This window comes from Dendronephthya gigantea, unplaced genomic scaffold, assembly GCF_004324835.1.
Source record: "Dendronephthya gigantea isolate DGI-Jeju-01 unplaced genomic scaffold, DenGig_1.0 000935F, whole genome shotgun sequence".
Taxonomy (NCBI): domain Eukaryota; kingdom Metazoa; phylum Cnidaria; class Anthozoa; order Malacalcyonacea; family Nephtheidae; genus Dendronephthya; species Dendronephthya gigantea.
Window position 1 is genome coordinate 1 of NW_021163945.1, and position 17,497 is coordinate 17,497.

At 34.8% G+C, this 17,497-nt stretch overlaps 3 protein-coding genes across 3 annotated transcripts; 2 read left to right on the forward strand and 1 right to left on the reverse strand.

The window, feature by feature from the left end:
- Window positions 1–445: 445 nt before the first annotated feature.
- Window positions 446–2,446, reverse strand: LOC114544774 (ADP-ribosylation factor GTPase-activating protein 1-like; the record flags this gene model as incomplete). Its single annotated transcript, XM_028563303.1, has 6 exons — window positions 2,270–2,446; window positions 2,089–2,198; window positions 1,317–1,374; window positions 1,109–1,222; window positions 827–1,011; window positions 446–518 (listed from the first exon to the last, which is right to left on the reverse strand). Coding segments are annotated over exons 1-6 (600 nt in total), but the record flags the coding sequence as incomplete, so codon positions are not given.
- A 292-nt stretch (window positions 2,447–2,738) lies between these two features.
- Window positions 2,739–9,158, forward strand: LOC114544773 (3-hydroxyisobutyryl-CoA hydrolase, mitochondrial-like). The gene is given in 18 exon segments (XM_028563302.1): window positions 2,739–2,810; window positions 2,937–3,006; window positions 3,673–3,696; window positions 3,866–3,976; window positions 4,578–4,644; window positions 4,647–4,661; window positions 5,023–5,109; window positions 5,433–5,485; window positions 5,557–5,635; window positions 5,909–5,986; window positions 6,222–6,289; window positions 6,686–6,772; window positions 6,928–6,986; window positions 7,727–7,808; window positions 7,982–7,996; window positions 8,302–8,409; window positions 8,620–8,653; window positions 8,873–9,158. Coding segments are annotated over 18 exon segments (1,155 nt in total). The 5' UTR covers window positions 2,739–2,808; the 3' UTR covers window positions 8,989–9,158.
- A 2,572-nt stretch (window positions 9,159–11,730) lies between these two features.
- LOC114544771 lies at window positions 11,731–13,890 on the forward strand (the record flags this gene model as incomplete). Its single annotated transcript, XM_028563301.1, has 5 exons — window positions 11,731–12,202; window positions 12,300–12,341; window positions 12,797–12,868; window positions 12,959–13,000; window positions 13,307–13,890. Coding segments are annotated over 5 exons (1,068 nt in total), but the record flags the coding sequence as incomplete, so codon positions are not given.
- Window positions 13,891–17,497: the final 3,607 nt, after the last annotated feature.

Consider the following 17,497-nt stretch of genomic DNA (forward strand, 5'->3'; position numbering starts at 1 on the left):
TCACTCACACTCGAACTTATTGATTGGAAGATCTCAATCGCCTCGATAAAGATTCACGAACGATATTTCCACTCGAATATTAAAGCTTGATTTCATTGTTGACCCCAAATAATTTTCATGCAACCCTCATGTATTTTAATATATGTGCATGATAATCACTGGAATACTCTTTAAAAATTTTCAAGATCCTTAATTTTCTTTTCAGTACTATCAATCGGTTCAAAAACATTGATATATTTGATTACAATTCGCGCCGGTTTCAACAAATTGCATGCCACGTTAGTTAACAAACCATTTTATATTTTTTGTGGAATTACTGATGAACATGATATCACTTGTGGCTGGGTGATAAAAAAACTGGAAACTCTCACTTGTGCATATTTATTGGTAATTACACTATAAACCATACTACTTAAATAATAACAATACTAAGTATTTTAATTACTGACTCTGGCCTGGAAGCATTTTCCTGTCTTCTCTTTTCAAAAAACTGATTCTTTTGTGAATCAATTTCAGCCCTGTAACAGAAAAAGGCACCCATTGATCAATAAAATGAGTAGTTGTTTCACACCAGTTACTGGCTGTAACAACAGTGTTAAAGGATGTTGCAGCTTGTTCTAGCTAATGAACATTGTGACAGGTTGATGATTATCTGCATGTAAAATTTCTAGTTTCCACACCAAAAAAATTCTCATCCAGCTTGGCACTGTGGCTAACTTTTCAGAGAGGAAACAGATGAAATAATTGTGTACACATGCGTGAAATAAAGGAAAGCATATAGCACACAATAATTGCACATCTTGAATGGCAGAGAGCATGGACTTACTTTGATAAGCCATACATCAATTCCATATCTGATCCACCAGCCTTATATGAAGTACTAGACATTTTAGACTTTTCAGAATTTCCAGGTGATAAATTATTTGTAAAATTATTTGCTACTGGTGGTGTCCAATCACGTGCAGAAGATGACTCCTCTGACCATGCTCTTCCTTCAGCAAGAGCACATATCTTCACATACATAGTGCAAATCAAAACAAGTAGTAAATTTCAGATAAATAACCTTCAGATTACAATAAATAAAATATAAAACTTTTTAACTTTTCACCTTGTCTTTATAAAGAGCTGCTGCTCTTGAATTATATTTTTCTTGTATTGACCAAGTTTGCTTAAAGTCTTTTTGAGATTTGAAAAAGATTTTAGCTTTTCGATTTCCTCCAACCTGTAATTTTTATAACGTTAACAGAAGTAAAAAAATATATTTGCTAGAATCGCAATTCAGCACAAAGAACCTCTAAGCAGCAGTAAGTACCAACCTTCATCTTTTCCAATTCTACATCCTTCCACTTGTCCATTGTCACAGAACGCACAAAACTATTTCAAAGAAATATTCACCATACATTACTGTATGAAGTATATTTGGGAAACAGTAGGCAGTTTTAAAAATTACACACAACAAATGCAGCTCTTAACTGATAGATCTGGACTGTTATCTGACAACAGACTATGAAAACAGGCCCATGTAAAAATATATAAAATCTTGAAATCCAAGTTATCAACATGGGAAAAGATTTGTAATTTAATACAGTGACCACTGACTGGACCTGAGTATTTTTAATGAATAAACAATAGGAACTTTATCATTATGAAATAAGGTTGTAAAAATGGGCATTTTTTTGTGGCTGGCATCATCTTCTGAGTGAATTTTTACTAGGGATAGTAACCTACTGACCCTATTTAACCTTGTCATCTACAAAGAATTGCCTATGTGTGTTATAACATTTTTATTAAAAACAAATAAAGTTGTTGCTTAAGATAAGCTGATTTAAAGCTACTCTTGGTAAATTTACCTACACAGTAGCCAGCAACCCAAAAAGTCACAGTGAGTATAATATATTACATAAAAGTTACGGTAAACTTTACAAATACATATTTGGTCTCTTATAGTCACATTATTAATAAAAATATTTGAATACCGGTATATTCATATACATATTGAATATAAATATACATACATTTTTATCAAAGCACAGGCAAACGGTGAAAAAAAAGTAACCAAACTATATTTTAAAAAAAATAAATACAAACCTTATGTGAACCCCTAAACCACGATGTTTCCCTGAACATTCGAGGCAAATCCAAATGCCATAGGTGACACTGACCCATTGTGGATTGTGTCCCCCACATTCGAAACACGTCTAAAAACAAAAATTTCAACATCATTATGTTATTTTCATCCAGACCGGGATCCTTGAAAGTCATTTCTTACGTTGTTATCCTCTTTTGGTTTAATTTCTTTCAAAACTCGACGTGTCCTTGGACTTGCCATTTTTGTAATTTTTTTTTGTGATGATTCTAGTGATTCATTCTAGTCGGGCGAGCTACGGAAACGTTCGGATTTTTCCGTCCACGGCTCGACCTAGTGTCGGCTTGTATTGACAATTTGCAACAAATATCAGGTAATGAATGAACGAATTAATCGATTTTCTAGAAAAGCTATAACTCAGACTTCAAAATTTATTGCGCGTAAACTACGAACAATCATATGCACCGCATTATATCAGGTTATATCCACCGTATACCGCATTTGATTAGACGATAAACGATGTAAATCTATGAATCAGAGTATCTATAGTTCACTCACCCCTCCCCCAAAAGTAAAATGTAGCGAACTGGTTATTCCAGTTTTAAATTCTATAGTCTCTAGACTATATAGACTATAAATAAGATTTTGATACAGTACTAAATATTGTACTTTGAACCTGCACGCTCCAGAGGAAAAATCTATTTACAATCTTTGTCCTAGTCATGTAAGTACTACTTTTAAATGCCTTTGTTACCCTGTATTAAGATTTTGGAGTTACCGGAGAGGCTCTAGGAAGAGATACGCGTTTGATCGAAATGATGACGATATTTTATACTGCATGTGTTGTAAGGTGGAACAGAGTTCTTATGTCGAGCAGGAATGCCGCTGGCCGAAGAGTTAATATGATCACCAACCACATTGTAAGTTTTTCACGCTATACATTTTCAAGATTTCCACCACGATCTTTTACGAGTTTTTCTATTGTTGACCTCATGTGCTGATTCAACATCCTGATTATGAGTTCGAATTAGGGAAAACCTCGCAAAACAAGGTGGTCTTTCAAATGTGCCCCTCACACATTTCTCCTTATGAGCCTCAACAAGCATGTGTTTATTTATATACAATAAAATGCATTTATATTCAACAATCTATCACTCCAGGTGTATGACTTGACCCCCCCTACCCCATTATTTCATATGTTCAAAAGCTATAGAGAATGAAGTCATAATACTTCAGTCCAATGGTGCATCATTACATGCAGGTCACTCCTTGGAAGAGGGATAATAAAATCACATTAATTTGAATTTGGCATTATTTAGCACTATAAACATAATCTTTGCAAATCACTGCAGTGTTCGTGCCAGGTGCAATTATGGCTTGTTCGTACAAAGACCTAATATGTACATGTATCACCTTCCTTTCTTAGCTGTAGAATAATTCTTAATTCCATGATATTTGGCATGGTCAGTTACAGTGAACCACTTGCAATGAAGCATTATATAATATAGCTATACGAAAAAAAATCAAATTGTATATATACATATATATAAATTTTATTGATTGGTTTTGTTGTATTCTTCGTATAGAGGATGCTCTCAAATAGTTCTGAAGTAAGTGAATGATAGCACTGTACTGTCAAAACTGATAGTAGAAGTCCAAAATATTTAGCAAAATATCATTTATTCATTTGCACATGAAGGGACCATTTTGCCATGATCCTTAACTTGTAAAAGAGCCTAACATTAATTTATATTTTCTGAATTTTTTGTCATAAAATAGGATGTCCTACTGGAAGTAAAAGGAAGTGTTGGCTTGATTACACTCAATCGCCCAAAGGCACTGAACTCATTAGATTTGGGAATGGTTCGCAAGATACACCCTGCATTGATGGTACTTTAAATCCTTTTGCTTGAGATGATCAATGTCATATTTGTCAGAAATAGTCAGACACTGATTTGGCACTTCTATTCAACCTATTCCACTCACGTACTATTCAACACTGATATTGAAAGAGCATTTTTGGTCATTATCCCTATTACCTCTCATTGCTTATGGTACAAGTTCTTATATGTAGTTAATACTTTCATTTAAAGCTCTATCTACAAGTTTCTCAAATGTTTGTTTTCTACTTTTGGCATGCTATATCAAACACATAATATTGGCCTCTTTTCATCTTCATTATGCTGGGAAAAGGGCACAAAAGTGGACAATAACATAGAATGAAAGGCCAGGTTTAAATGTAATTCTAGACAGTGTTACACAGGCACTATGTTAAGGTTTTACCACTTCAAGAAATCAAACGAAATTTTTAACAACGCTTATTTAAGATTTTATATATTATGTATTATATTGGCTTCCTGCATAAACATGAAAATTGGCGACAGTTGAAAGACAATGACCAGACAAAATCGCTCTTTCATCCTGCCGCTTTGTTTTACGCGCGGATGACAGATCTGTTGAAAAAAATCAGCGGGTATTTATTTTCAAATAGGATTGGGAGAGAGATGAAAATATTGGAGCAATTGTCATAAAAGGTGCCGGTGATAAGGCTTTCTGCGCTGGGGAGACGTCAGAGGTACAGTATGCCAGAGAAATTGTACTTTAATGGTCATTACCTCTTGACTTTAGCGTCTGTGGAAATTTAAAAGAAAACCGGTCCGTGCATGATCAATGTTCCTTATTTTTTTTATGAATGTCAATAATTTCCAGGTTCGTAGCATTCCTAGCCTGTGCACATCCTGTAGTATTACGCTGTACTTAATACTACAGGATGTGCACAGGCGCATAGCATTCCGGGCTATAAATATAATGTCGATTTAATTGCTTACAAGGTTTGCAATAACCCAATGGGAGTTACGACGAAATACATTCGAAATGCGAAAACCAGCCTTTATAAGTATATATATATTATTTTATCTCATTTCTTATTTTAACAGCTGTTGCTGAAGAGGGCATTTCTGGAACTGGTGGAACATTGCGACGCGATTTCTTTAAAGAAGAGTACCAACTTAACAATGCTATTGGTGAGCTATTCCTCGCCACAACATTATGTCGACCTTCATTACCCTGTCACGACAATATGCAATACAGGATTTCCGAATGACCAAAATAAACTGTAATGCGAAACTTTTACCAATTAAATATATTCATGCAGGCAACAATATGCGAAAATAATCAGACTGATTGTTTAACTCAACGCCCCTATATGTATTTTATGTAGGACGGTAGCGAAATTTATATTTTTGTGTAACTCTTATAAGCACTTCTCATTGACAAGTACTTTCTCCGATGGGTGCCAAGAACAGAGTGTGTTCAACACCATTGAATTAACGTTATTTTTTTGCAGGCACTTTAAAGACTCCTTACGTTGCTCTCATTGATGGAATTACTATGGGAGGGGTAAGATATCATTTCAAAACACGCAACAACAAAAAAATTGTCTAAAATGTCTTAAATATGTTACTTTTTAGGGTGTTGGCCTCTCAGTCCATGGTCATTTTAGGGTTGGCACAGAAAGAACGTTGTTTGCAATGCCTGAAACTGCCATAGGTAGGGAGTGAAAAGTAGTTACCGGGTATTAGAAAGAAAAAATAATTGGTTAATAGTATTACCTTAATGGAAAGGTTACTGGATTTAATTATGGAAAAAAAACATTGTAGTCTATACCTATTTATGGCGAGCGTGTTTTTAAAACCAATCACATGTATTTTTCTTTCGTTTCTCCGTTTCTTCTTTCGTTCTGTTCCTCCGTTTAGGAGTCGTCTACTAAAAGACGAGTCTGATGCATATAACAATTCGCTTTTTTAACCGTTTTGAATTAAGGCTTCTTCCCAGATGTCGGAGGTAGTTTTTTCTTACCAAAGCTCCAAGGCGAACTTGGTACATTCTTGGCATTAACTGGTAGGGTATGCAGTATACTGACCATAATTTAATAAATATTCTTTAGATAGCAACAATATTTTGGTCTTCTTTGACCTTCTGTGAACTTACTTTGACCTTCGTTCTTGTCCCAAAATGGTTTCATGTAAAAGCAGATTAGTCAAGTTTCTACCGCGAGGAGATAGCAATAGACGCCTTATGTGGATAATACGCGTATCGGAATAATCCATCGTTTTTTTAACGAAAATCATTGCAGGAGAGCGTTTGAGAGGTTACGACGTTCACCATGCTGGTGTTGCAACGCATTACGTCTCATCAGACAAGGTCTGTGATGATTGAATCCTCTAGCATATATATCCACCCTGCGCATGCGTTTCTCTTTCTGTCATTTGGTACTGTATCACTCGTTGTCACTGCATTTTGTTGAGAATTACAGTCAGCGGTGGATCCAGCAACTTTTTTCCGGGGCGGGAGAAAGTTGTGCATGGGATAGCCGGCATAATTTTCACTTGCTGCCTCATATAAATGTGCATATTTTAATGCCACCATCATGTTTCAGTTCAGTAAGACTACAATTGCACCACCGGTGACTATGGTTTATAGGTTATACTGTAAATCCACCACTGGATTCAGTGCACTTAGTTGCACATGCAATCGAAAATTTCTTTCACGATTGGACGGCTAAGGTTGCTGTTTATTCATTAACACGGTTTATTCCAGATTTCCGAGTTGGAGGAGAGCATGCTAGCCATGGAAAGACCGACACTGAAAACGATCCTTGAAATGATCGAAAAATATCACAAAGAGGCAAGTATACTGATGAAGTGAAACCCTCCGTCCGCGACGTCAAAACCTAACTTTCAGAACTTAAAAGATAAAAACTTCGCGGGCTGGTGCAACCCTAAAATTTGGGGCAACATCTGCAACTGATACACATTGTTTTCATGTGTTGTTTTTTTCAGAGTGTGTCAAAGATAACAACAGATTTCTCATTATCTCCATATTTGGAAATCATTAACAGGTTTCAAACACATGTTCTTTCGCGTTGTTCGAGTATTGTCACGAAGCTGACAATTTCATTTGAATTTTTGAATGATTTACGTGCTATCGTTAAAGTAACGCGGTACATACGATCCTTCCAGTATCATGCATGCACCAAGTACAATAGGTGGTTTGCAATAGACCTTTTCGATAACTACGTCACAAATTATCGGTTTAAATTTGGAACCACCTTAAATGAGATTGGCTTCAAGTTTTACTATCACAAGCTATGTGCAAAGATGCATTTCGACTTGAAATCCATTTCATTTAAAGTGGTTCTAATTTTTAACGTTGTGATGTCAAAATGTTTTGACGTTTGTTTTAAATACCGAGAAGGTCTATTGCCGCCATTTAGGTTGCATGGTTTTTCAAAACATGTGCACAAATATTTTTTCATCGTTGCCGTGTTTTAATACCCACCCAATAATACGACAGAGATGATAAGCAGTTACAAAATAAACAAGGAAAAAGTAAATCAACGCAGTTTGTTCTCTTGAAAAGCAGAAGTAAACTTTTTGGAATCAACCATGCAAGATGGCGCCGAATGGCTGATTATGACGTCATATGCAAACCATTGTGCATGTCCTAATTATAGTGGAAGTAACATATTGTGTTTCACCATTGCTATACGTCGTTTTTTTCTCTGTCAATGTCTATCGACCCTCATGCAGCTAAAAGCTTATTAATTTTTGTGCTAACCGATGTTCTTATTTCTTTTAGATGTTTTGCTAAGGAATCTATGGAGGACATTTTGTATGAATTAGAAAAGGAAGGAACGGATTGGGCAATGTCTAAAATAGATGTGCGTAATAAGTTGACAAACAGCACAAATTGTTTTGCTGTGTTTTATCAAATTCGACATACAAGAAAATCGTTGTTTTGACCACCAACTCTCAAAACTTCTCTGGATTCCATTTCACTTTCATCCACTGTGAGTTTCTGCCTGCTTTTAAATGAATTTGTTTTCCGTTTCAGACAATTAACAGTATGGTGAGTTATTAATATGCATTTTTGTGTATTATATAATCTTATAATTAGTATATTGTTAGAGACCGATACCTTTAAAAAGGGAAAACTTCAATGGTGGTTTATAATATTATGTATTTTGGTATATTTTGATGACTTAAACGAACCGTTTCCTCTAAAATATGAATTACAGTACGTAGTAAATGTGAAGTGCACTTACATGCCTAAAGTATCGATGTGAAATTGTGAAATTTTCATATCAAATCATGAGATATTCTGCCTGTTAATGCATTCTTTATATTGTGTATTGCAATTTGTTTCAATTCCAGTCGCCGACATCATTGAAAGTAACCTTAAAACATGTTAGAGAGGGAGCAAAATTACGAACTCTATTTGAATGTTTGATAATGGAATATCGCCTTTCTCAGCGATTTATGGTGAGTGATAATTACAAAGCATGAATAAACACGTGCCGTTCAAATATGACTATACAGAAGTGTTTGCGGAAACCAGGTTCTTCTGGGAGTCATGTAATGCCTTGATTTAATTTTCAGCTTTAAATCTATTTGCGTTTCGTATTCAGAAGTAAAGACATTGGTGTTTTCCCTTCACATTTTTACTTTATTACCTATATGTTTTCTTTTTAGAATGACAAGGATTTCTATGAAGGTATTCGCGCCGGTAAGACATTTCCAAATTTGGTAGCTTGACTTCTACCACTTAAATACGAACGATGCCAGTTATGCATGTTACTAGTGCTGGCCGAATACCATTTTTTGAAGAATTTTCCAGCAAGATATTGTGATCTTAGAAACATCAGAAACATTAGACTATTGGTTGCCGAGGTTCTGTGCCGTAAACTCAAAGTAATTTTAAAGCCGTTCTCTTATTTTTCTTTAGTCCTAATTGACAAAGATCAACAGCCAAAGTGGAATCCCAGCACATTACGCGCTGTCACCACAGAGAAAGTCGATTCATACTTTGCCAATTTGGGAGAAAATGAATTGGAATTTTGAGGTAGAGAAACAGAACATCAAAATATAAATAAATGTGCATATTATCAACATGTACATGCATGCGAAATTTTACTTAAATTGAAGCTAGTGTGATATCAACAGTGTCATAACTTCATGTAATACTTCACAAGACAAATATATTTTAATCACAAGGATTTTGTCAAATTTGAGAGATGACCAGATTTTGTATTAAATTTAGAATACAACTCCCTCTTTTGAAAAAAAATGGGTCATTTATTTGCGCCATGTTTAAATATGGGCTTGGGGGAAACTATACAGCGCTTTTCTTTATACAGTAAAAACCAATCTCGTTCCCCGAGCCCGCGATTCCTCTGGCGAGAAAACGAAGGTTCTGGGATAATCGAAATAAAAAATGATTCTGATTGGTCGATCACGTCATTTCAATTTTGAAATACAAAAAACCGTTACAAACTGGAACAAGGATTTAAAGGCCATTTAAGAACGAGACTTTGGGGTGAAAGATTGACCATATAGAATTACATCTTATAGAAGTGTTTCCCCCAAACCCCTTTTCCCACAAAAAACGCGTGTGTGCACATGTATTGTTTTGCGCATAAAACCGGCTCGTTAGGAATCGTGACTTGGAACATTAATGCTACATACTAAATACTTTTTAATACTTTCTAAATTCTATATATATAAATAAATATATATATTATATATATATTATAAATATATTTATATAATATATAATAATATATATATATATATATATATATACATAATATATATCGCTCTGGCATAGAATATAGGGTGGTGGTATTCAAATAGATTTGTAACGCATGATTACAACGACTCTTATATGATCATCTGATATCAAACCCACGGCCACGAGAGCTTTAGGACGTCCGGTTGCGCATGCGTGCAGGAGTTGATGTCGGACAAAGTAGTTTCTCAACGCTTTTAAATTCCCTTCAAGTCATAGTTCAATTTGATGAAAATATATGATTAACCGTGTTTGAATCAGTTAACGATCATGCATGTATATTTTCGGTAAAACTAGGAAAAACTAGTTGTAGTGTTTTTTTCCGGCCTTTTAAGTTGTGGTGTTATTTTCCGGCCTTCCAGCTTTTTCTTGGGCGCGGAGGAAAATGAATTTTAAGAGCGTCCTTGACTTGAACTATATGCCAATCAACTTACAAATATAGGTGTATATTATTAGTATACTAAGGTTCTTCGTGTTTATATAATACGTGTTCATTCACTGAAACTTATCGAGAGAGAAGTTTTAATTCTCGATCCACGACCCCGCTCTAATTCATCGCATTCATTTATAGCGCTGTGTGTACGAGCATATACAATGGTTGGTAATATTGTCGGTTTTCTCTATCGTAATTTTTGTCCGAGGAGGTAAGTTGGGAATGCCGAAGTTGCGTGCCTGCGCCAACAAAAAAAGTGCTCTAAAAGTAAACCCATGAATAGACAAACCGCTAATGTAAAAACACGGAAAACCAAAACTTTCTGTTTACACAGCGAATTACAGAAGTGTAAATCATGCTTGGGAAAAAATATTTCACACATTACATTTCCCGTCGCCCACATTTTGGCACCATTTCAACATATTTCGTAGTTATACGTGTTGTTATAGCACCAATATTGCGCCCAATGATTGTATGAGATCTATGCGGTACATAGGGTGGTAGTTATGCAATTGATTATGTAATAGATGGATCTTTGTATAATAACATAAGTGTGCATGAATACGACTGCTCTTATATGATTTTCTGAGATCAAACCCACGAGAGGAGTTATGATTACGGACGACGAAGTATAGTTTCTCAACGCCTTTAAATTCCTTCAAGTCATTTTTCAATTTCATAAAAATATATATTATTAACCGTGTTTGATTCAGTTAACGATTGTGTATATATGTTATTGTAGATTATGTATGTTATGTATGTAGTTGTAGTGTTATTTTCCGGCCTTTTGAACCAGATAATTACAAAGTCCTCATACTCTAACGTCCATGCACTTAAAAGGAAATTAGATAGCTTTTTTTGGGGCGCGGGGGAAAATGGATTTTAAGAGCGTCCTTGACTGGAATTGAAGTTTATGCCAATCAACTTACAAGTATAGGTATTATATTATTATTAGTGTACTCAGGTTGTTTGGGTTCATTTTACCGTCCTTGAGAGAGAGAATTAGATTTTTGATCGACGACCCCGCTCTAATTCATCGCCTGTTCCCGAGGATATACAATGGTACAAGTAATATGGTCGGTTTACGCTATCTTAATTTTTGTCCGAGAAAGTGGAATACCGTAGTTGAAGTTACATGCCTGCACAAACAGAAAAAAATTCTCTAAAGGTTGATGTTTCCCTGGCCCTAAATTTTTCTGAAATGAAGGTCCAAATATATTATGCTGAAAACAACATTTGGTTTAATTGATAAAAAAGATCGATTAATTTCATTTAATTTTCATTGTTGTGATTGTGCATGGTGAATTATAATTCGCACGATTGCTTATTTCAGCAACTCGTTTCATATAGACTATATATAGTAGCTGATATAGTAGATGAAATCATTATAGAATTCGCTCAATCCTCCCTCCTCTTGCTCTCACAAATCGAAAACTGCTACAAATTTTGACAGAAAATAAGAGTAAGATGCAATTCATATGCATATGGATAACAGAAAGAAAACTGAGCAGTCAGCTGGCGTACGCGTGAATGAGAAAATCATGCACGTTTAACGTTTAATCACTTTTAACACAAAACGTTTTCTCTCCATGCATCAACAGTCGTTACCATAGAGCAGACCTGTGCTGTAAGATGGAAAAGCTTTGGCAATTCGTGTTATTTGTTCGTGCGGCAGGAAAGAAAAAATTGGGAAGACGCTCGTTCGCATTGCTTAATGAAAGGTGCAGATTTAGTTTCTCTGACAACTGAAGCCGAGATTCGCTTTTTGTATGATCATACGTGGTATATCAATAAAGATATTTGGATTGGACTGAATAAAATCAACAGAACGAAATTATCGAGCGACAGAGCATGGGTTTGGAGCAATGGGGATAAACGTACCATCGTAAAATGGTCTAAAAAAGAACCAAATGATTTAAAAGACCAGCACTGCGTTGAAATAGAAGAAGGGTCAATGTTTTGGAGGAATCAGGAATGCGATAAAAAGCGAGCGTGGATATGTGAGAAATCAAAACGCATCAATAATCCTTTTCCGTCATTGCAGAAACTCAAAGGTAATCTAAACCCAAAATGACCTTTTCGAAGCTACGATCTTGGTCTCTAATTCGTATATATTAATCGATTAATACGCAATTTTGACTTATTTTATAGCGCTTCTTCAGTTTGAAACAACCAAAGAAAATACAACTAAAGGTATATAAGCATTATGCCTGCATTCATGCACGCGCAGTCAGATACTTCCTAAAATATGAAGTATGCATGGTAGCTATAGCATTTTTAAACAATTTGAGCGCGAGAGTATTACAGTGATTTTCTACGATTGTTTTACCAAATACTTCATTCAGACTATTCTATAGAAAAATTTGAATGCAACGACATCATCCGGTAGTGGACTGATTATCACAAGTCGTACCTCACATCTTTAATTTACACTTGTATATCGCATACACTCACACAATCAACGCAGTTATACTTAACAATTACCGCATTCTCAACAGTGAATCAGTATAGTATAGTAAAGCCTAACTCCCTCGCGAACGCACAAACAGTTTTCCCAAGAATTGTCAATTCTGATAGTGATTGTTTTAACGAACAATCATGCAGGCTACTCTTTGAACTTATACGTGAACTCGACGTCATATTTTTAGCACTTAGAATAACATCGTCAACAAAAAAATACACCAATATCCAAGAATCGTTTATGTCGTCAACGCAAAAAGGTAAACGAAACCTAAAATGACATTTTCGAAGTTCCCTTTTTATAGTCTCTATATAATTCAATATTCCTGCAATTTCGATTTATATTACAGTGTTTCCAAAGATTGTGCCAACTAAAGAAAGTACAACTAAAGGTATATATTATAAGCGTTATGTCATTTATGTGCCATGCATCGCCACACAGTCAGATATGTATCCTAAAACATGAAATATGGCAGCATTTTTAAACAATTTGAGCGCGGACAGGGCATCATGCAACATAATCCGGGACAAGAATTATCACAAGTCTTTAAAATATAAATTATTATATATATAATATAAATTATTACAAGTTTCACTTGTGTATCCCATGCACCGGCTCGAGCTCATCGAATCTGTAGTAAAGCCAGCCCTGGCATGCAATGATTGTAAGTTTATATCTGTTTCCGTCATTCATATAGGTCAAACTACATTCGAGAATCCAAGCGTATTTTCCGTGAGAACAGCTCTTTACATATTCCTTCCCATCGTTCTGTTGGCATTGATAATTGTCATAATCGTAATTGTGCGCACGAAAAGACTGAGATCCAGCAAAAGAAAGGCTTCAAAGCAGGACCATCGAGACGACGGCCAAAAAATATCTAAAAAAGACTTGGGCGGACAAACTGACTCGAATCCCACGATTATCGATGATGCCGGATATGCACAATTACATCACAATCGGGAGCCAGAAAACGCTTACGCATCCCTGAACCTTTATGAGACCCCAGATGTGGATTATGATGGCCCTTACGTGATTTCCAACGATAGTCATAATAACCATATAAATGAACCAAATATATCCGCACCTCTTCGTAACCAGCGTTCTTCGTATGTGATCCCCTCAGCAGATTATGGCTAAGAATTTCCACATTAGATAGCTCATGTAGAGTTTATTTGCACAGAATGTAAATATAATGTGCTGTGGATTACTTATATAGTTATAGTAGCAGGTTGGCCTTAACATAATATCAACTATTGAAGGTATGCTTAAACTAGCTTTATATCGCAGTAGGTTTTGTGTCAAAAATTTATGCTCACGGACGTCGGCATTCCTCGGTGGAAACAACTTAAATATATCTTTTAATATATATATATTTTAATATATATATATATATATATATATATATATATATATATATATATATAATATATATATATATATATATATATATATATATATATATATATATATTATATGTGTATAGAGATTTATAAAAATCGTATTTCACTGTCTAAATAAATTTCATGCAATTTGATTGGACGTACGATGTTTTTCACGTGTGAAAAAATGCCATACACGGCTTTTGATTGGACGTACGATATTCTTCACACGTGAAAAATTGTGGTATGTCATTTTGACGGCAATTTGTTTACATGTTCTTTCAAGATGGCGTCGAAATATAGGAATGAGATTCAAAACATAATTCTCATATTCATGATATTTTTACATTCAGCACATTCTCAAATCTTTCGGAAAGAATGTCTATTGAACAAAATTACTTATATATATACATGAAACAACTTAATTATATCTTTTAATATGCTGCATTTCTTCACTAATGTCTAATCTCTTTGTAAGAACGTCCACAAAACGGCTAGCCGTTATTTGAAATTACATATATATATATATATATATATATATATATATATATATATATATATATATATATATATATATATATATGTATATATATATATATAGTCGTTATCATTAAGGTTGTCACCTGGAAATATATATAAATACGTAAATATCGATCACGTGAATTGTACAGCATGCATATGTTAAATTTATGGGAAATCGTTGGACATCCGTCTTGAAAATTTCTTGCAACGAAATTTTCGACCTCTTTTTTATTGGCTCAATTTAAAGTGCTCACTTTCCTGATTAATTTCTGAAAACAGAATCAAAATTGGCTTTTTCAAAAGATTTTTATAGCTCTCCAAAGTCGCGATTTTTGCCACTTCCTGTGCGAACTTTTGCTCCACCATATTGTTTGCTCCACCATATTGGTTTGTGACGTAGAAAAGAGTACCGATTCTTAGCATAGTGTAGAAATAATAGAGTTCAGTTGCCTTGTCGATGAAAAAACTGTGTTTCTCCCGACTAACAATTTCCTAACAGTCTTATTCTATATTGAATAAGACATGCAATGTGAACACCTATATATAGCCCTCATACATATATATTGCTAGACCTGTGAAATGTGCATAATGCCAAGATTTGTTATTCATGTTGACTCTCTTAAATTCGTTCGAAGATATTTAGCTTTTGTTCAGTTACCAATTCTCCAAGATCGTCTTACGAAGGACTATGCGGCACAACATATACATGTATATATATATATATATATATATATATATATATATAATATATATATATAATATATATATATATATATATATATATTTGAACAATATAGTGAACACACTTTCTTAAAAAATTGAATAATTAAATCGTGTTATTTCGAACGGTTTAATACAGAAAAACAGAAACAAAACCGTATTTTGTAAACTTATATTTTCAACCTTCAGTTGAATACTTTTGTTTCAAAGTTTGTCGCCCTTTCGGTGCACTTTCGTGTGATTTTATCAAGGAAAACTTGAATTTCATCGTCGCTTAACCTCCCAAATCTTGCCGCCATTAGGTTACTCTACTATAGACATGCAGATATGAGCTAATATCTGTCTAGTATATAGAGAGCCAATCAGATTGCACGTTAGCTTATATCCTGCGCTTTTGTATATAATAAGCATCAATTATCTAACAAGTACCTTAATTGCTTTCAGATAGTGAATCGGTATGCATTCATTTATCAATTTTAATCGAAGGTTGGCAAGGTTCGTATAGTTCAGTTGAGACGGCTTACCCGCAATGGTAGAAGGCACGTGGTCAGTTTTTCTTATCTTTTTAGTACTGGTCAAAATTAATACTGGTAAGTGATACCTATTCGATATTGTTCGAAATTCTTGCATCATCATGCAGTCCTCTTTTATGTGCGATATAGTAATATAGCGTTCGATATTTTGGCTTTCTAGCTAACAGTTTTATATGACTTTCCTTTCCTGAAACACTGAATTCCGTATCGTAACTTGAACTGACATATATACTCCATATCAATGATTTTTATAATATCAGGAGGAGCGAGGGAGTCAGCACTCGAAGTTTCATTATAGGATATGTTGACATTTCATATAATGTATATATAGTCTAGTGCAAAATTGTTGTATAGATGTGTACCAACTATGTATACTTTTTTTAAAGGTTCGACATTTACAAATCGGCCGTAACGAACTGCACGCTGGTGATCATGCACAGTGAATATAATGTTATAGATGCAAGTAATTAACTCCCTCGCCCCCCCCTCGATATTATTAAGAAATTTAATTCCTCTATTAATCAGAGGGTCAAAATATTAAAGATACCCAGCGCTGGTAATCAACAAGGTGAATAACTAGTATACACAAAACTAGATTTGCGAGTTAACGAGTCTAAATTTGCAAGAACTCATCTTTCCTCGTGACGTTCATGCAGGGCTTATAAGGTTTAATACTTAATTTAGAAAGGCAACCTTTGTTAAGTAAGCTGCAGATGCCACACAAAGAGGGCATGTGATCGTCAAAACAAACCGGCCATGCTTTCCTCCTCTTTCTATTGATATTATTCTATAACTGACATACAAGATATACATATAGCGGCCACGAATGAAATATTTTCGTAAAGATTTGGTATTTGCATGCTGTGTGTATAATTCACACGCCTTTTCGTCATGTGATAAATAAAGACAAACTGTTCATCAAGGAGCCCACTCCAGTAGAATAAGTGTTGATTTTAGTATTTAGGCTGCCTTTTAATCGATATTTCTGAGAAAGAAACAAAGAAATATATTGGCTTGTGCAATAAACACAAGAAACATTTTAAAAAATAAGTCATTTAAATGTGTTTGCAAGGCGATAATGGTAATTTTCTCTACTTCTACCGTAAACCTTTTAACGGAAGATAACCTTTATAATCATATCAAATATCTGAATTGATACCTGGATTCATGTGCGATTTAATAAACACCGTGGCTTTTAGTTTCGAAGTGAAATGATTGCGGTTCCCACGTTACGAAATTTGAAACACGTTCGGCATTGTCTTTGAATCGCACGGTAAACGGAACGATAGCCAGGGTCACAAACTTTCGAAAAGACCGGAGAATTTTGACGACAGTGTGGTTAGCACAACATGAGGCATTCATTTTAATCGCATCACGACCATGGTGAGCGTCACCTTCAGATGCATTGCATATGCACAAAAATAAAAGTGTTTTTACTTCCGTTCACAGTTGTCCCCGTCGAAGCAAAATGTCCTGATAAATGGAAAGGTTTTGGCAATTGGTGTTATCTATTCGTCACACCCGGTTCGAATTATAAACCTGAACAAACTACTTGGAAAAGTGCTCGTTCGTTTTGCTTGGGAAAAAGAGCTGATTTAGTGTCTCTGACGACTAAAGAAGAAGTTAAATTCGTATACGGTCACACAAAGAACTTGAATTACAATTTCTGGATTGGATTGAATAGGACCATAATTACTACGTCATGGTTAGCAAACCTAGCTATATATAATGATT